This window comes from Solanum lycopersicum, chromosome 8 (assembly GCF_036512215.1).
Source record: "Solanum lycopersicum chromosome 8, SLM_r2.1".
Taxonomy (NCBI): domain Eukaryota; kingdom Viridiplantae; phylum Streptophyta; class Magnoliopsida; order Solanales; family Solanaceae; genus Solanum; species Solanum lycopersicum.
In genome coordinates, this window is record NC_090807.1 from 64,808,287 (window position 1) to 64,829,085 (window position 20,799).

A 20,799-nucleotide genomic window follows, 5' to 3' on the forward strand; every position below is an offset into this window, starting at 1 on the left:
TGTTGATTTGTCCCCTCCCTACCTCCATATATGCCCCTCCATGCTTTTGTCCCATCAATTTTACGACTTCCTTTGTCTCAATTTATGTGACACTTTTTGAATTTTGAAATTTAAATAAGTTTATCTTTGATTATAAATTTCTCATATATCTTTTAAATATTTTGAATTGTTAATTATTGTGACTAGTGATACTTTTTATATAGTTAACAAATATATAAATTTCATTTCAAATAATTCGATGATTCCTTGTGCAAATTCCTGATTAACTTTTAATTATTTCACTCTCGAAAAATAAAAAACATCACATAAATTAAAAAGACGACCTATTAAACATCTTTACCTTTCAAAAGTAAATTTATTTGCATACTTTCTTTACTCTCCTCACATTTTTATTCCCCCATTTCCAATTTTACTAAATATGTGAATAAAGTATTTTAAGAATATCGAATGGTGATTTGACTCAAGGCGAAAAAAAATAACATATGATAATAAGAGTACTTTTAGGCTGATTTAATTAAAAAAGTTTCAGATACCCTTAAAAAAATTGAAATATTTAAAGTTTTTTTTAATCCACTCTCTACGTAACTTATACACGTTTTCACTAGTCTTATTTTATTTTATTTAATTAAAGTGTCTACATTTAAATTTTGAATTAGGCTTGATCCTAACATAACTTTAATATGAAAGTAGAAACTTTATCTTATAATTACTTTCTTGGTAATAATGTTAGTCATTTGAACGTAATCATATATATGTACTATAACTGTCTTTGCTATTAAAAAAGAAAAAAAACTATAGAATATACCCAACAAAGTTATGGGGGTTCCAAAAATAAATGCATTGGTGATTGAAGAGTACTCAGAAATGTTGAACAAAATGGAAAAAAAAAGATGAAAGTAAAGGTTAAAAAAGGTAAAAAGTGAAAGTATAGGGGGTCGAAATTGAAGCACGCCAAGTTTCATTTCAGTAAATTTAACACCATTCCCGGGGATCCAATGGATTCTACAAGCGTGAGTCCAAAGACCATTACCCTTATCTCCGGTCGGGACGTAGGGGCGGATTTAGAATATTGTTTATATCCTAAAATTCACGTAAATTCTATAGCTTGAGATTCTTATAGAAATTCATAAATTTTAAATTTTAGAAAGTATATGATTGAAGTTGAAAAAAGTAATATCTACGTCTCGATTACTCACGCAGTCAACTATATACTAAAAATAAATATTCACTTGTATTTATTTAGTCTGAAAAATTACCAACATGGTTTGTGGTGCACTGGTTGGAGTGTTCCACCCTTAATTAAAGGTCTCAGGTTCGAGTCCTGGGTTTGGAGAAAATCATGTTGGGAGCGTCACCCTTGAATGGGCTCTGCAGAGCGTGATCCGAATTTAATCAGAGCTCTAATATGGGATTTCGGACACCAAATGAAAAAAAAAGTTTGGAAAATTAAGAGATAATTTACCACTTTGTAGTTATTTTATCTTTATAATTATCAACTATAGTCATTTTCAACACATTTTCTAAAATATTGAATTTATTATATTTAAAGATAATATAGTGAAATTGTTATTATATTATTGTTTCTTAAAGTTGTACTATCAAGGTAACATTGAATAAGTAAAAATAGACGAAATTGTTCCAAACGCTATTGGACTATGTTGCGTTAAAAATAAATATTGCTTTTTAAATTGTTATGTTTAGAAAATCAAGAGGTAAGTAGAAATAAGAGAAAAAAAATCAAATATAATAATTAAGTTGAATTTGTATTTTGAGCATGATCAAGTTGAACCAATTTTGTTTCAAATGGGGAATCATTTTCTCCTTTTCATCTTGAAAATTTTCTTCAAAGACAAGAAACTTTTCTTTCATGAAATATAAAAGAAAAGTTCAAGATTCTATAAATTATAAAGATATATATTCTATAACTTTTCACAAAAATACAAAGAAACATGAGAATAAGATACATATAGAAGAAGAAAAAAGTCGTCTATATGGTGAAAAAGAGAACACGATGCATTTTCCAACAACAGATAATAGCAAAATTTTCAATTTTCTTGTGGTTCTCATATTATTTTGGTGAATTTATACTCATATATAATAATATAACTAGCTCTATATGGTGTGTGAATTTGTTATAATATACATTATCTATTAGGAAAAAATATGGTTGATATTGGAATTTGAGGAATTGTATAAATCAATGTTGTGTCCTTTTAAGTTAAAAATATGGACCACTCTCCCAATTATAAAACACCAAACTTCGTGTATAGTGACATGTTCACTTACGAATCATTTGAATTCAGTAACTTTTAAAAATTTAATATTATGAATTTAATTTTAACAAATTATATGTAAAATAACAACATAATAAATATAATTATTTTTTAAAGAAATAATATACGTAAATTTTATTATTATAAGACGCAGATCGACAAAATGAATGGTGAATATTTTAAAATTCAGAGCTTTTTGGAGTTTTTCTTTGACAGCTTCCATTCTCTTTCTATTCTTCTATTTTATCCCTTCTCTCACATGTTTCACTTCAAACTTCCATAAAAAAAGATTCCACCCTGCTTAATTCCATTTTATTTATTTTTTAAAAATAACCCTATCTTGTAATTTGTGAATGTAATTCAAAATTAGAGATAATGTAAAGTCAATTATACCCTCTATCATGCATCGTTATAACAAAAATCCCAGGAGTGTGAAAAATTATTTGCATCTTGTTATGATAGTTATTAAAACAAAGTATAATGTTATTTATATATTATATCTATATTTGCATCTTGTTATGATAATAAAAAAGTATAGTGAAACAAACAACACTGTTATAGAGAAATTTGTTTGTAAATAATATCATGGTTAAGTACTGCATTTTTTTACTTTATTAAAATTGTTTTAATGTAGATAAGTTTCGCTATATAAAATTGTAGATAGTTAAATTTAGACATATCATATTTTAAATTCCTTTGGGATTTTTGTGCGTATGCTTTCTTATATTGCTTATTTTATATTTTTTATATGTATGTTTTTTTATATTGCCTATTTTAGATTCATATCGTAAAAGTTTATGTTCTATTTCGACGATTGATTTTAAAGTTGAAATTTGTAAATTTTGAGTTGTTATAGTTTAATTAGATTATATTGTATTTTACTTAACATAACTTTTGTTAGTGAAAATAAAATTTATTCCTAAATTGATTCAAACTTGATAATGTTTTAAAGGTAAAAATTTAAAATCTGATTCAAAATCTTTAATTAAACGTTGGCTTCATAACCGCGCATATCTCTATTAAAGTGAACCTTTAATAACAAACAAGTGGAAATAATACACCCTACAGAATCATATTCTAACTATATGAAAGAATAAATTTTCTTGATGAAGTTATCTAAAAAAAAAATGAATCGAACTTTTCTAAATTAGCCTAGAGGAAGAAAATGAGTTATATTTCCATTTTTAGTGAATTAGTTTATAGTTGAAACTTCAGTCTTACCAAATAATACATGATCAATAACAGAAAGTACCTTATTCTTATTTTGCTTTGTTTACAAGGGAGAATAAAGATGAAAGGTAAAGGATTTAAAAGTTAGTTACATTAGGACAATAATACTTTGTTTTAATAACTGTCTGCCTATTTGAGGCAAAACCACCCTCACCATGTGAAAATTATAACAATTTAATTAAAAAGAACAGTCTGATATACAAAATATTTCGCGTTTACAGGTTTTAAAAAAGAATCGTAATATAAAGAGTATGATATGTATACAATCAGTTCTAATACAAATATCAATAATTAGTTCCATGGCTTAGACCTATATGTCACATAGAGACGCTTTTCCTATTACTCTAACTAAAAAACATAATATCATATTTTAAAAAAATAGAAGGATCGTGAAATTTTATCATCGACTTAAGTTGTAGCAAGAATAAAAGAAAGAAGAAGAATATTCTCATTGATGTCAACAATATATACTAAAATCGAGTATGAATCGATAAAGAATCACAACTTTCAGTAGTTATCGCATTCAAATATTTATCTTCACTAATCACTACACATCAAATAAAGAATAAAATAAAATTAACAAAATCCACAAATGACATTATAAATATGGTTATAAAATGATTATTTTTGCGATATTCTTAAATTCTTTTGATATCTTATTTTAAACCGTTACGATAATTTATTTATTTTTGCCAGATAGATATATATTAACGACATTTATATGGTATCTTTATATTTTTAGTCGTTGAACATTGCAACTAGACCTATATATATCATAGAAATAAATTTTGATTTGGAAAAAGAGGACCCAAAATATGATTACATTACAAGTAGTTTGTGAACATCAAAATCAAATGGATTAAAAAGATAACATATGATTACATGTTAATAATTACTATTGGTAAATTAGTGTACAATGTATCATCATGATTAATGCGTGATTTTCGTGACTCATAATCTTTAATTTGGCGGTTTCTGCTAATCATTTCTTTTAGTTATTAAAATCCATATTTCTATAGTAAGAAAAAAAAAGATTATCATTGTATTTTCAAAATATTGTGTATTAAAAATAGGAACGTTTTAAAATTAATGCATCATTAATTGGATCAAATTATTTGGTCAACTGTACTGTTCAAATTCAGTAAAGAGTCTTGATCGGATATAAAATACTATTTTTTTTATATTAAATATTACAATAATAATAAAATAGCAGTACCGTCCCATAAATGTGCATAAAATCTTAAAGTATATCAAACTTTATAAAAATAAAAACACTATTTTCGAAACACTAATGTTTCACCATAGAAATCATATATAGTACATTCATGAATATGGGATAACATTTTGTACATTTGACAATTGACATAATTGAAATACAACAAAAAAAGAAGCTTCCATTTCAAGAATATTTAATTTTTAAAATGTAATGATACCTTAACTTAAAAATCAACAAGATTTTTTCTTTTTAAACTTATAGCTCATTTATCATGAAAACAGAACCATACAAAATCTATTGGGATTTATGAAAATCTTAATTTTATATTAAAATCTTTTGTTTATGAGTAGAAAAAAAATAATCAACTGCAATAATAATAATAATGACAAATAATATAATTCTACGAGTAAAATACAAATACGCATAAATCTTATTATAATATTATTCCATAAGTCAAACAGTTAAACAAAAAGGAATAAAAGTACAAATTTATTTATTTTTTCAAACCAAAAAAATTAAAATAAAAATAGCCCGACCAAAGAAACAATTTGACCATATGACAAATAACAGAATAATTTGATTTATACACCAAAGTAGGACCTTATAAAAAGTTGCTACTTTTTATAAAATCTTTTTCAATATCACTACTCATTTATTAATTTTGTTCTTTCTCTTCATCTACCATTATGAAATATAATTACATAGAGACACAAAAAATGTATCCCATTTATGTAATTACCTCTCCCTCACAAGGGTATTTCCGTCATTTCTTCCCCTCCTTGACCGTCTTCATCACTCTCTCCTCTGTCATTTTTATATCGCGCCATGTCCCTTCCATTTTCATTTTCCTTCTCAGAACTCAAAAACTGAAACCAAAAAAATTCGTATAAAAATGTATTATTATTTACATTTATGATATAGTTTCAAGATTGAACAGTGGAGATTGAGAATACAGAAGGTGATTTTTAAAATTTTTGTTTTGATTTGAGCTTTGTCGTCGTTAATGGCGACTGGTTGGGTAAAATCATGGCAATGTAAGTCGAGAGCTTTAGATGACGTTGTTAACAATCACCACCATCAATATCACATCTTACCCAACTCAGCTAGTTGCAAAAATGGAGTCAAAAGCCTCAAAGATGTAGTGGAAAACAACAAAAATGGAAAACCCAGAAAGAAAAAACCGTCGCGGCAGCCGGAGCAGCAGTTAACGAAACGACCGAGTTCGAGAGGAGGACCTGAACCCGGTTTGAATAGGGAGAAATCTCGAGCGAGTACTTCCACGAGACTATCACGTGCGGCGACGACGGATTCGTTCTTCCCGGCGTTAACTGAGTTACCGGAAGGTCACCCATCGCGAAATGTAGTCGGGATTATTTTCCAGACGAGTTGGTCTCCGAAGGTTTTTTCGGGTCGGGTTGAAATGGTTTTCAAAGTTCAGAATCTTCCCCGGACTGTGACCCGGTTTGAGGAATATAGAGAGGTTGTGAAGTCTAGAGCCGGAAACGGCGGTGAATCGGCGGCGGAAAAGGGTGGCGAGGACCATGCACGTTGCGTTGCGGATGGGAATGAGGTAATGAGGTTTTACTGCCTGGGACCCACTAACGGCGGCGCGTACGAAAATGGAAACAGCGCGTGGACTTTTTCATCCGGGAAAGGAGCAGCAGTGTGTACGTATTCCGGCAGCGGCGCGGCCCATGAGAATGCCGGCGGAGGGAGAGGGAGACGAGCTATGCTGGTTTGTCGGGTTATTGCGGGTCGGGTCGGTAAACAACTCGGATTCGATTCGTTAATTGAAGGCCGAGTTGGATATGACTCCGTTAGTGGAGATAGCGGCGAGTTATTGGTATTTGATTCACGCGCCGTTTTACCATGTTTTCTTATTATCTACAAATTGTAAAAAAAAAATCAAAAAATATTGGCTTTAAAAAATCTCCAATTTTTATTTCATTTTTCTACTAGTAGTTATATCTTTTTTATTTAAATATTTTTGGGCTCTGTAATTATGCAAATATTGGGTATAAATACTTTCTATTGTGCATGTCATCATATATTTCACATTTTGGAATTTCATTTTTGTACTAAACCTGAATTTATTGTCACAGAGGTGTACTTTCCATTCAAATTTGAAAAAAACTTTTGCATGTGTTATCATAAGGTTTCACGCTCGATTCAATTGAAATTGATGTGTATAGTTAAAGGAAACGTCATATTTTATCTGATTAGACACTTGATAGAATATTTTTTCAATATTTGAGTTAAAAATGTCTAATAGATTTATTTAAACATGTGCTTAATCATATGATTAGGAATATGGTTAAATGGGGCTTAGTGTTAATTACACATGATTCCTTCCAATATATTGGGTATAGAAAAGACAGAATTAAAATCCACACTCAGAGCTGTCATTCAATTTCAACTAACACCATATCAACTTTTAAATTTCAAAATGATTTTTTTTTTTTAGAAAAGACAAATTGTAACAAAGTTTATAGTTTCTATAACTAATTAAAAAAGAGATGAAAGCTAGTTGTTATGATGTCAAGTAATTTTCAAGGAACAATGTTTGCTTGTTGATCAAAGTTGTTAATATTAGGAAATTGATTTGATTGCTTCTAAGCATGTTTGTTTGGTGGCCTTAATGAAAACAATGTTCAAATTGCTATAAATTAGACATTTCAACTACTAATCGATACGATGGAATTTTCTAAAACCTATTTTCTTATAGTAATACTTCATTTTTTTAGTGAATAACGATCACAAGAAATATATTTGTACACAATATAATTTGAGGATGTCTCCATCGTCTGATTTAAAAAATTATATAGAAGACAAATATTATGGATTTATTTGTAAGGCATCTAATGTGAATTCTTTCTAACTTGGCTTGCTCATATATAATATATGATTCTTTGAGTCGATTGCTAATTATATATTATTCTTTGAGTTTATCGTCAACAAAGTAGAGAAGCAAAATATGAGATGTTATCTTCTCTTTTTTCCATTATGATGTTAACTGAATTTATTACATATAGTTGAATACTACCATAAACAAAATTGAGGTCAAGGGTAGTTCAATTGGTTAAGACATTCTGTATTTGAATTCAAAGAGTAAATACACGAAAAAGTTAAGCGAGGTCTAACTTCGCCTATACATACAAAATAATTCTAATCATACATTAAAAAAAATATAATTTTTCGTTGAATGAGATTCAGATGGCCCATTAATCTTACTTTGCTCCGCCCTGATCCTTCACATGTGGTTGAAGGATAGAATCCCATTAATCTTACCTTGCTCCGCCCTGATCCTTCACGTGTGGTTGAAGGATAAAATTATTATCCTCACTTCTAGCCAAGGATGTGATGTACGTAAATCTTACCCTAGTACAAATTATTTGAACGAACGATATAATGTATATTTATTATAAATATGTTTGCGCCAGTTACGCCTTAAGTTAAAAATGGTCGTTTTCTCTCCTTCCTACTTTGACCAGTTTTCCAGTCTCTTCGTTTAGTTTTCAAAATTTATGAAAATTAATAAATAAATGTAGGTGCCATAAATTCTTAATTTGATCAGTGTAGTAATTGTTTGGTTGATAATTTGTTCATTAAATTGCCTTAATATTTTAAAAAGTTTTAAATTATAGCTCTACGATCATTTAAAACATACTATCTCTTAATTTTTTATTGAGCCGAGGATCTATCAATAGCCGTACATCTCTCTGCATCTGAAGGGGATATGGTATGTGTACATTCACGTATCCCCCAAACACCACTTTGTGGGATTACACGAAATAGAAGGGATGATAAATTTCTAATGAACAATCCATTTTTCTTCACCTTAGCTCGTGAATGAGTTCTCCACATAAACCAAAGAGGCCTTTTTTTCAAAATTCACTACACATAATGAAGAATGAAAAGATAAATAACCCAGACAAGTTGGCCAATAATAGCGCCCTCTAATGTACAGTTTGTTATAACAATAAACATAATTGGTCTGCAGATACTACCGATACTCCACCAGCACATACAATGGCTTGCCATTCAACTTCTCCTTACCCTGCAACAACAACAAAGTTATCTTAGAGAAGAACACAAGCCAGAAATAGCTTCCCAGGTATAAGAAAATGAGAGGACGAATCATGCATCAGGAGGACGCTACCATAACTTTGGTTCTCCGTGTGTAAAAAGATAGGTTTTGGTACACTAATGTTTAACTATTCACCAACTTGCCAAGGAATTTGGAAAGACGGGCAGTTAGTTCACGAGTAATTCTGATCTAGTCTTCGCCAAGATCTTCCCTTGAAAGTATTTTTGGCAAGAAAAGATATGTTCTAATCACGTAGTCCTGAATATTTCACATTGTAACCTGATGACCAAGCAAGTTAACCAATACATTGCTGATCAGAGGAAGAGCATAAGATGCACCTTTAGTTCTGGTATTTCAATCACACATGCACATTCAACCACTTCTGCGCCAGCACGCTCTGCAAAAGAACAATTTTATTCAACTAGCTGCTTAGATACTAATAACCATAAATTGTAAGTGCAAGACATAGGGCATTGTTGGGATGTGATGATACGAATCCTGGAGACAATTTATCATGAGAAGACAAACACGTTATATGACATTGAACCATCAAAAGTGCGCTTGTGGTTTAGGTTAGTAGACACATATCTATACCAACAGGTTGTGCCAGAACAGCTAGTATTAAAGAGAAAGCAGAGCTGGGGATGTCATGTGTAGTTATGCAGAAGCTTGGGAGAAATTATTATATTATACGATGTCACATCCTTACATCAAAATCACTTATTCTTCAAAGCATTCCCAACTGAAAATACAATCCTAAATTTGATATATGAAGTATTAAAACCGATGCCGAATCTCATAGGAATTTAAACTTATATTCTACAACAGTTTTAAGACGTGCTAAGAGATAAACCATCAACTACTCGCATACTATATGCCTCTCTTAAGGAATACAGAACAAACACAAAGTTAATCTAGAGTCCTAGCTATGATGCCATTAATTGATGCAAATTCCAGACCATAGTATAGGGGACTGTTGCCTTGCCCCACACCAGAATTAAGCAACTGAAGCTCCTTTTAGATCCTATTGAAAATTGCCTAGCAATATCTTGCTCTAGTGCTATAGCGTTATTCAATTGTATATTCCGCAGTATATGTACATGTTGTTCTATTGTGCACATTCATTTGAATTAGTTGAATGCCATTCGAAGTTTCATGGTCTAGAGTTTTATCCACATGAAGAGAATCATAAAAATGTTTACCAAGTAAATTCATAGCTGCAGAAACAGTGCCACCAGTAGCAATTAGATCATCAACCACCAAAGCTCGCTCACCAGCTTCTACTGCTTCAATATGCATCTCAAGACAATCACTTCCATATTCCAAGTCATACTCTTGTTTGAAAACTTTACCTGCAGTCATTTAAAGACATGGTAACATTGAAAAAGTGAGATGATAATTAGTATTTAATGGTGTCAATAGAATGCACTCATACTAAACGAACATGATGAGTTCACTGTTTTCAGAAGCATTCTTCAGTGTAGATATGTATATGGGAGAGAGAAAAGGGAACAATGGGTTATCTTCCTCCTTTTGCCCCCTAGATGAAACATCATTTGAATCAAACATCGGGATTTAAATACTTCCATAGCAGAATTCCAATTCTCAAAAATGTGTCGAGTAACTTCGTTTACAGGTAAGGAAAATCAGATATCAATGTGTTTCCAGAAACTGGTCCTTCCTAGCAGCCATAGTAGACAAAAGGTCAACCTTTATAGTTTCACCATCATGGTCTGATCAATGTCACTAACACACTTGGCCATCCAACCCATCAACTTATTCTAGTAAAAAGGCGCACGTGACAAAGAGATGTCATTATTCCAAGAAGGTTGTCGCAAGCATGAAAATATACCTGGCAATTTGTTTGGTTTTCTCAAAGGGACAAATTTTGCCCCTATCGCCAAAGCAATTGGTGGACCAAATATGAATCCTCGAGCCTCTATTCCTGGAAATATTGAAGCAATAATGTTGAGATCGATTCAGATAAAAGATGATAAAGAAATAATATTTGCAAGTTACTCAACAGAGTATTGATTACAAATTTATAATAGTATGGGAATAACATAGCAAAGGGCTACAACATTAGGCCACTCCAAGATAAACAACATAATAAAAGAAATGCTTCATTTTGAGGAATAGAAGTCCACAAAGAGAGGACACAACAATAAATCAATAATATGACAAAAGCAATTAAATATAAGAACGATAGTCAAAATCCTCTATGCAAGTTGAGAATAAGCAACTGATAGACCTTTTAAGATAATAAGTGTAAAAGGTCATAAAGCAGGCTTGACACTTGCTAGTTGTTATCCATCTCCAGATCTGATTCTATTTTCCCATGTGCTGGATAGAATTAAAGCACGTAAGATAACATCAGGACCTCACCAGTAAGACTCTTTCAAAAAAAAACGAGGATCAAGCCACTAAAGAAGCTTTTTTGGCATGGGAAGCCCTTACAGTAATTTGATTACTATATCCTGATGAGAAGAGAAAACCATCAGGATGATCTCTGTTCTATCTTCTCCAAACCCCTCACAGGACCCTACATACTTCAAACATTGCCACAAGTGGTCTGCATATCACTTGATATTCACAGCTAGTACAATTGTATGGCAGAAACTGCACGAGGGGATGCTCATGTAATTAATGAGGCTATACTGTCCATAGAATGTTAAGGTAAAGTCTTTTTGTACCTTATACATTCAGATCATTTCCTTGTTTGGTGCAAGCAAAATCACCCATTCACATCCCTAGTCTTTTTGGAAACAACAAATCTTTTGATGCAAGATGCTGCTTTCACTAGCCAGCCTGTAATTTTATAATGTATAGATGCATAATTTCGACTTATAGGTACCCACTGCTTTATCTATAATCCACCTCTCATACTTCTTTTCTTCTTTTTCCAAGGCACTGTATTGCTCTGAATAGGACACCAGCAGTTTTTACAAATTGCAGTTGCAGTCCACTATTTGTATCCACATGGAACACCTACTGATTATAGGCTAACATGTTCCTATCTCTTCAGTCTCTTTTAATCCACTCTCTCATATGGCCATACACAACCAGAAAAAAGAAAAGAAGAATAAGGTTTAGAGGAGACTCTTAATATGTGTGGTGGTGAGAAAAAAACAGCAAATGCAGAAAAATCAAATGCCAGGTGGTTTGGTCCGACAGAAGAAAATGGCAGGTCACAGGTGGAACCATAAACAAGCCAGGACAAAGATTTCAAACCAGATGAGTAATAAATAGAAATAAATATCATTGGCCAGACATAAGATCTTCAGTTCGGACTACCACAATTGAGACATGGTTTGGTCCGACTTAAAATTCCAGGAAACATTGACATGGCTTTACCTTATAGCTTGATACACTTAGTGGGATATATAGTACAGCCAGTGGTTGATAAAACACAAAATCACCAGATATTCATAAATCATCTAACATAGTAAGTTTTGTATCTTAAATCATGATATCCTAAAAAAATGAGAAGGCAAAGAAAGATGGTAGAATGATAGACTACTCCCATATAGTAACAGAATACTATAGTTACTAATTAGGGTGTATGCATAAAAAAACACTACACTGCCAACCCCCTTGACTATACTATTTAAATAAAACCATCAGGTTTGGTGAATCTCCTCACATTTTGTTCACTATTCAGCACTCAGCAACCTATTAACTTGTCCAACTACTCTGATATTACTTTAGAGTCTCAGAATCATTCATCGGATATTTCATCAAAATCATTTTTAATCACTAGTATAGGACAAGGTAGCCTGGAAACATATGACAACGGAAAGTTATGAACAAGGTGCACACTGCTCATTTCCGACTTTATTATAATGTTCAAGAAGTCTCCCAAGTCATAGTATAGCTCAAACCAGCCACCATACATCATGCACCAATCACAATGAAAAGGACAAAGAACCTACTCATTGTAGTGGACTCTGTCCTCAATAAACAATTCCATCAAGCAATATCTCTAGTCATAATCAATAGCACACAAAAGAGAGTGTTATTGCATCATCCATTGAGAGGGAAAAAGAATTCAACTAGGAGTGAATATCTCTGTACAAACACAAGGGGTGAAGAAAAAGGAACAGGAAACACCAAAAGCTAATGGGTCCGCGCCCATATTTCACCAATATTATTATCCATTACCAACCACCACCACCACCTAGGCCACCCCTAGACCCAAAATCCAAATGGGACTCCAGCACATGCCCCATTGAACGCTCTAAATGATTGACATTTTGTTCTTCACAGAAAGTCATCAATAACATTACCCACTAGCTACCTTTCATAGTTAAATAACTCAAAACACTCAAATGACTTCAATAAAGAAAGGATTAAACAGTAACTCCCACATTGCCCACAAAAGCATTTCAGAGGCCCCCACAACACTGTAAACACCACCACCCTCAACCCACCCAGTAGGGTAGCCACATGTAGTAACACACCCTTCATCAAAAAATTATACTCTATATATAAATCAAAAATTATTTTTCATATGTATATATAAAATGTTGAACACACTTAAACTAAATTTCTAGCTTCACCAGTACCCCACCTCACCACCACCTCCATACACAAACAAGATTAACTAATAAAAAAGTAAACTTTGCAAAAGACAACATATATACATATATCAATACATACATTACAAGTTCTTGAGTTATATGTGGGCCACCAGAAATGCATATAATATATTTTTTTTAAAAGGATGGGGCTTTTTTATTTTTTTATTTTCTATTTTATAATCCCATTTTTCTGGTTGTTGAAAGCAATCTGCAGCTAAGAATGCGGAGTGCTTACCAGCAACAACTGAGATGCTTTTGTCTCTGTACCGTTCCACAAATAAATCAATTGTATCTTTGAAGGCTTTTGGATCCAGTAACAGAGTAGTTATATCTTGAAACATTATCCCTGTATAAATTTCAAAACCCACAGAAGTTTAACAACAAAGATTAAAACTTTATCTAATTTGGGGTCGACCCATTATCCATACTCAGTTAAATAAAAGGGAAAAGATAGAGAAAACACCTGGTTTGGGGAAATTAGGGACAACACGAATTGTAGACTGTATAGCATGGATACGTGGATCTTGACCTTTGCAAGCTGACATTGCCCTTTTGGATACAAATAAATTCAGTGAAGAAAATGAAAAAGCTTTTCTCCTCTGTTTCTAGCTCCGGCAACTGAAGATTTTTGAGTTTTTGGCCGAAAATAACAGTGAAAATGAAGTAAAGAGGACAGGGGAGGGGAATGAATAAAGAAGAAGGGTTTTTATAGGAGGTGGCTTTTCAGTTCTTTTGGGGGTTAAAAAGAAATTGAAATAAAGAAGTTGGGTCTTTTTCCTTTTATTTTTTTAAATAAAATTATTTTCGCTATTTGTTTTTGAATCTAAATAATTCCACGTGTCTAACCTAAAAATAACACTTTTTTTTAGGATTCTTTTTTGTTTGTTTTGAAATATCTAATTGAGAATGAAGAAATTGAAAAAAAAAATGGTCTTTTTAAAAAAGTTTATTTCTGCTTTTTGTTTTTAGATCAGAGTAATTTCGTGTTTCGGCTAATCGAAAAATACTTTTTAAGGAATTTCTTTTTTGTTTTTGGAATATCTTGTTAAGAATGAAGAAATTAAAATATGGTACTTTTTTGTTTCTTTTTTTAAGAAAATTTATTTCCGCTACTTGTTATTGAATTCAACTAATTCCATGTTTCGAACCTAGAATAACACTCTTTTTGAGGAGTTTTTGTTTGTTTGTTTTTGGATCAAACTAATTTCATGTCTCGAATTCTTTTTGTTTTTGAAATATCTAGTTAAAGACGAAGAAATTAAAATGAAAAAGTTATTTTTTTTTTGTTTTGGTAATCCAATTTGCCATTTGTTTTTTTGGATCCGATTAATTCCATGTCTCGGACCACTAATATAGGAAAGCACCTTTTTAAGGATCTTTTATTTGTTTTGAGAATATCTGATTAAGGACAAAGGAATTAAAATAAAAATGTTAGAATCATTTTTTATATATATATTTTCGCCGCTTATTTCTTAATTGATTAATTTCGCATCTCAACTTATAAATCAAAAAACACTTTTTTTAATGATTTTTCTTTTATTTATTGAAATATCTTATTAAAAACACAAAAAAATTATTCATCTATTGAAATATTTTTAAGGTAGAAAGTTAGGAACAATAATTTATGTTAAACTAATTGATAATGTATAAAATGTGTCAAAAAATTTAATATTATACTAGAATACTTTTTATTTATTTTTAAGCAATATTCAAACTTATGATATTGAGATTTTATTAATAATACTATAATGACAATTGAACTGTCCCAATTGAAGACTTTGACACCACAATAATGATATGATATTATTTGATTAGTTTGTAAATTAATTTAAGTAAACAAGTATAAGTTCTAATTTAATAACAAAAATTCTTTGTTTGAGAGTAGTATTTCAACTATCATCCAATTTTGTGTTGAAATTTGATTTTAAAGTCCCATTTCAAAATAAAAACTTAGTGGAGATTTGACGAAAACTTATGAATTGACTTCGTATATTTCTGAAAAATGTAATAAATAAAATATTGATTTTATTATATTATATTAAGCAATTACAAATCATCTTTCACTTGTTAGAGAATGAATTAGAAATAATTAGTATTTGATAATAAAGATCAAACTAATAAATATAAAGTGATATAATTATCTATTATTTTTCAAACCGAATAAGTAAATTTAGACGGATGAATTAATTAATATACTTCTTAGTTATTACATTATAATAAAAATAATTTTTAGCGGTATTAAATATTAATATTAATAAAGAGTGGTAAAGTCTTTACACGCATTAGTTAAGTGCCACTATATAGAACCAATATCGCTAAAGATTTTGGGGACATATACAAAGAATGACAATTGTCGCTAAAAGTACGTATTTAGCGGCAATCAAGAATTAACTACCGCTAATGGTCATTTTTATTGTAGTGTTAGCGTGTGCATTTATGAAGTAATTTGAAAAGAAATAATAAGTATTCTGCATATATGGCAAAAGAATTTCATAATGATAGTTCGTTTAGATATGTTTTGATAATAATCAAAATATTGTAATAAAATGAATATGAATATTCTATTTCAATTTGTAAGTTTTGAGTATAGAATTATTTTTATTAGGAGGATTTAATTTTTAATGTTGAATTTTATCATGCGAATTCAAATTTAATAATGCAAAGATCAAAAAAAAAAGTAGTTACTCTTCAAGCAAGGGTGAGAACATTTTCTAATGTATATTTTAGAAATAATTATATCCCACTTCAGATCCCATAATCTTATAAATTGAAAACAATTAGTCCCTTTAGCAATATATTATAGATAATAATAATAATAATAATTCAATTTATAAGACAACTATCGTTTTGGCACTCACAAGAGCAATCGACTAAATTTTAGGTTCACACTTAGGATATCTAAAATAATTGATCAATAATCATTGCACAAACTTGTAGTGCTAATACTATTTATTTTGTTTAACAAATTTTATAAATGTGAAATTAAGATGAAAGTACAAAAGCATCAATAAATTATTTAAAGTAATTCCTCGTATCACAAAAGAAAAAATAGATGGATAAACATAGAACTTAAACAAATACTAGATATCAACATTGACAATTCTTTTAGATGATGTGAGAAAAATTGAATATAATAATAAAAGTATATTGGTTAATGTTTTGTGGTTTTCTTTAATGTTATCATCATGATTCTTGTCTTTTTTTAGATACAAAGAACCAAGAGGGATTCAATTTTGTGACATTAGATTTTTAAAGATCTCTTATCTTTGTATGTTATTGTCAAAACTAATTTTGTATGTCAATTTGATCTAAAAATTTTATAACTTTCTTTGTTAGAACATTATCATGATATTATCTACACACTTGTAAACGAGAGGGAAATTAATATATAAATTAGCTTGGGTTTATCCATTGTTATAATGATATGTATGTGACGTACATGATGGGTCAGTGGGCTTTTAGTTTTCACAATTTTTAAAGAAGGGATGCATATGTTATTTTACGTAAATCTCGTATCGTTATTGAAATGTGAAATTTTTTAATAGACATAATATAAGTTTTATATAGTATATAGACGTTTAAATTTGATGATGATAAGTCTGTTTTGTTAATATAAATAATACACAATATGTGATATAAAAATTAAATATTATATTAAACTGGACTCTATTAAAAATAATTATATTAGTGAAAACGATAAATCCTTAAAAAAATTATATAGACGATGGAGGATAAGCCAACAAAGATTTCTAGTCGAGAAGTCCATAAATCATCTAATGAAATTTAATTTTCTTTTGAATTATTATAATAAATAAAAGTTTAGATAGTATACGCATTTTTATATAATACTTTAATTTTCTCCTTTGTTATCCAAAAAGTCGGTAGTAGAAACATTTGAAAAGACAAGAATTTGGCTAAGTTCAAATCCTATGATGTTCACTAAAAGATTTGTTAATATCATAATAATTACTTACATAGACTTTACAGATAAAAATAACCAGTAATAATAAGCCACTTGACTAGTTCCTAAAATCCCATGATGTCCTCCCACAAATAATCAAAAAGAAATAATAAAATTTGAATTATTTATATTTAATACGACGATTTAAGTTGCAACCTTTTAGTCTGTAAATCTAAGGTGGATAATTTAGATGCTATCGCGATTCCTCACGCAAATTGTAAAGACTCAAAAACATCTCTTAATGTATAATTTATTGTATACATATCACTTAATAACCTTTATTTTTTATTTCAAATATGTTTCTCAATAAAATAAAAAGTTTAAATATATCTCTCGTACTAACGAAAAAAAGCATGTTTAAATATAATTGTTTAATAACTTAGGGGTGGTGATTGTAATTAGGGAAATTCACTTAAAAATAAATTAAAATAAGAAAGAAAAAAAAAGGACTGCACCATAACGTGCCTATCTCTTTCTTCATACATCATAAGTAGCTTTCAAATCTTTATAACTATATACTCCGTGCAAATGTTTTATTTTACAGCTTTTTTTTTTCCTATGTCAAAAATAAAATAAAATTAATCCTACTTATGTATACAAATGAATAAAATAACATATCTTCTAACGAAAAAGATTTAAGTAATTTCATTATTAATTATAAGGTTTAAGGTATAAAATTATCTTTGTTAGAGAGCGTTTTTTTTACATTAGGGAAAAAGGTCTAAAAGAACTTTAACTTTGATCGATATTGCTGTTACGATACCAAATTTTATCGAGATATTTTACCCCTGAACTATTTAATAGTATATTTTGAAGGTATACAAATTATTATTTATAAATATGCAATATATGGGATAAAAGGTTCTTACCAAAGTTTAATATCATAACAACAATTTAATCAAAGTTCAGACATATTTAGACATTTTTTCCTTCAAATTATTCAGTGTGAAACTTTTCAATTCAAATCTGAATTTAGTCAGATATCGTCGAAAAAAAATTCACCTCAACATTTAATATGTAACTCTAATTTAATGTATGATGCCTAACTCTTTTTACTTGCATAGTTGCATGGCCCTTTCAATTTGCCAAATCTATTATAAATATTTAATTATTATCATTAAGGAAAAATTAGACTTAAAAGGAAAGAATTGCTAATGCTTTAGATTGATTTTAAATAATAGCACCCATTTTATGGAAAGATTTTAAAGCATTTCTGACCCCTCATTAATTTTTTGTTTTCTTCTTGTTGTAAGTGATTATGATTCCAACTTTGCAACTTGTTGCTAAAGTACTTGTGATATCTTGCCTAACTTTTAAATTTGTAATCTTAATCAGATTAATTAGAGCCGTTAAAGTATTATACATTTCCAGAAAAAACAATTTAATTCTTGATTAGGAATTAAGTGTGCACACGCGAATTTAATTATTTCTAGATATGATCATCAATTTGAATTCATAAAATAAGTGTATGCAATGTTAACAGCGATTTGTACATTTGCATCTTTTTTTAAAAAAAAAAGTTAAAACAAATCGCTGCACTTACATCGATTTATATAGTATATTTTTTTTTAATTTTAAAAGAAATTGCCGCAGAAGCAATGATTTACCTAAAAAAATTAATTTTTAATTAAGTGGGGATGAAATAGATAGAAATACTGAGTTATTAAAGGAAAAAGTCATTCTTTGTTCAAATGGATTAAAAAATGAAATAGGTCAAATAAAATTAAAACGAAAATTTATTTTTTTTTCATGCTAGTTTTATATTATTGGAAGAAAAAAAAAGTATAGACTTTTATCTAGTTTTGGTGTAAATGTAAGAGACTTTTTAAAAGAGAAGTTTCATTGAACCTTTTTTTTTTAGGTAAAGCGCTGCATTCCTTTAAAATTTTAAAAAAAAAAATTAATGTAAATTGCAGTAAGTGCAGCGATTTGTTTTAATTTTTTTAAAAAAAAATATAAATGTAGAAGTCGCTATTATAGCAGCGATTTTTCAAAACTTTGGCGGAAAAATTGCTGCTTCCTCAATGATTTCTCTATTTTGGTAAAAATATTTTCACATATCATTTTAAAAATTTTATTAATATTTTTCACCCTTTAGTCTCCGGACTATATGTGAACCTGAAATGTATGTGTAACAACTATCAAAATCTTTGCTTTATTCTTCATAAAGTTGTATGTTTTGTTTATTAAATGGGTTAATAGTTAATTTTGCCTTATATATACAAATCAAACTTATGCATAGTAGAGCATAAGTTCTTTAAAAACTGAAATTACATTCTGATTTAACTTGTAATAATATAATTACAATGAAAAAAATATATAAATCTTTATCTACCAAAAAAAACATTATTACGAGAGACAAAAATAAAAATCAGTACATACAAAATAGGAACAGAAGTGCAAATTATTGAGCTTAATTAAGGGAATTGACATGAGATATTGATAAATAATTACTGGAATAATAATTTCGATTTTTTCATAGTTAACTGTAGGTCTCAAATTTAAGTCTCGAGTTAAAAGAAAATCTCGAAAAGATTTAATGAAAAGAAAGAAAGATTTTGATATAATTTAGGACCATAACTAGTCAAATCTAATTGCAATATCCTAACTGTTTTTATTTGACATTAACTTTGCCCCATCCTATTTGATTGAGATTATATATAAGGTTTGTTTGTATGTCACCTCAACACTAGGCTAATTCATTTCAACAGTAAAAAATCTTCAGAAAACTACTTAAAAACCAACACTTCCCAAAGCCAAAAAAAAAAAAAGTATAATATTGTTTATGTTTTTTTTTTTCTTAATCATAATTATAATATGGCGACTCAATATAAATGATGACTTAGCTATAACCATACTTTAATATCTAAGAGGCATTACATAGTATTTAAGACGATTAATATGACATGTTTTTGAATCTTATTTCAGTTCGATGTGATATTGAATTACTTTATCGAAAGATCACTTGATTGTGTCGATATGCTATTGGTGGAGAAAAGTTAGATTAATGCTTTCAATCTCAATCAATGTATAACAAACTTGGAAGAATTATAGACAATCATGTCACTAATTGAAACTAACTATAAAAAAAAAAAAAAACTCAACTAGTGTGAACAAGTGAAGGACAAAAGTCAAATGGCATGAAAAATTAAATAGAATCGTGTGGGATTGGAATTATATTAATATACCACCAAAATAAAGTAGAAATTAAGATAATGAATTGGACTTCAGATTTATTTTTTAATTAAAAGTTATGGATTTTGAATTAGATATTAAATCTAGATTTAGTACAATGGATTTTTTTAGATATCTTCCGAAATCTGGAAAATTTTATGCCTTATATTCAGCTTTATCCATATCTTATGTGTCTAATATGAAATTATACAGCATGGTAGACACAGGGACCTCAAATCTTTATTATTAGTAGAAAGTTATACATTATGAGGAACAAA

The 20,799-nt window shown here is 29.4% G+C and overlaps 2 protein-coding genes across 2 annotated transcripts; one reads left to right on the forward strand and one right to left on the reverse strand.

Moving 5' to 3' along the window:
• Positions 1 to 5,443: 5,443 nt before the first annotated feature.
• Positions 5,444 to 6,762, forward strand: LOC101248807 (uncharacterized). Its single transcript, XM_004245695.5, has one exon. The coding sequence runs from the start codon at positions 5,723 to 5,725 to the stop codon at positions 6,614 to 6,616; it is 894 nt and encodes a 297-aa protein (XP_004245743.1). The 5' UTR covers positions 5,444 to 5,722; the 3' UTR covers positions 6,617 to 6,762.
• A 1,765-nt stretch (positions 6,763 to 8,527) lies between these two features.
• LOC101248507 (adenine phosphoribosyltransferase 4) lies at positions 8,528 to 14,175 on the reverse strand. The gene is made up of 6 exons (XM_004245694.5): positions 13,850 to 14,175; positions 13,622 to 13,732; positions 10,659 to 10,751; positions 10,009 to 10,158; positions 9,145 to 9,203; positions 8,528 to 8,776 (listed from the first exon to the last, which is right to left on the reverse strand). Exons 1-6 carry the CDS (start codon positions 13,929 to 13,931, stop codon positions 8,723 to 8,725), a joined length of 549 nt encoding a protein of 182 aa, XP_004245742.1. The 5' UTR covers positions 13,932 to 14,175; the 3' UTR covers positions 8,528 to 8,722.
• Positions 14,176 to 20,799: the final 6,624 nt, after the last annotated feature.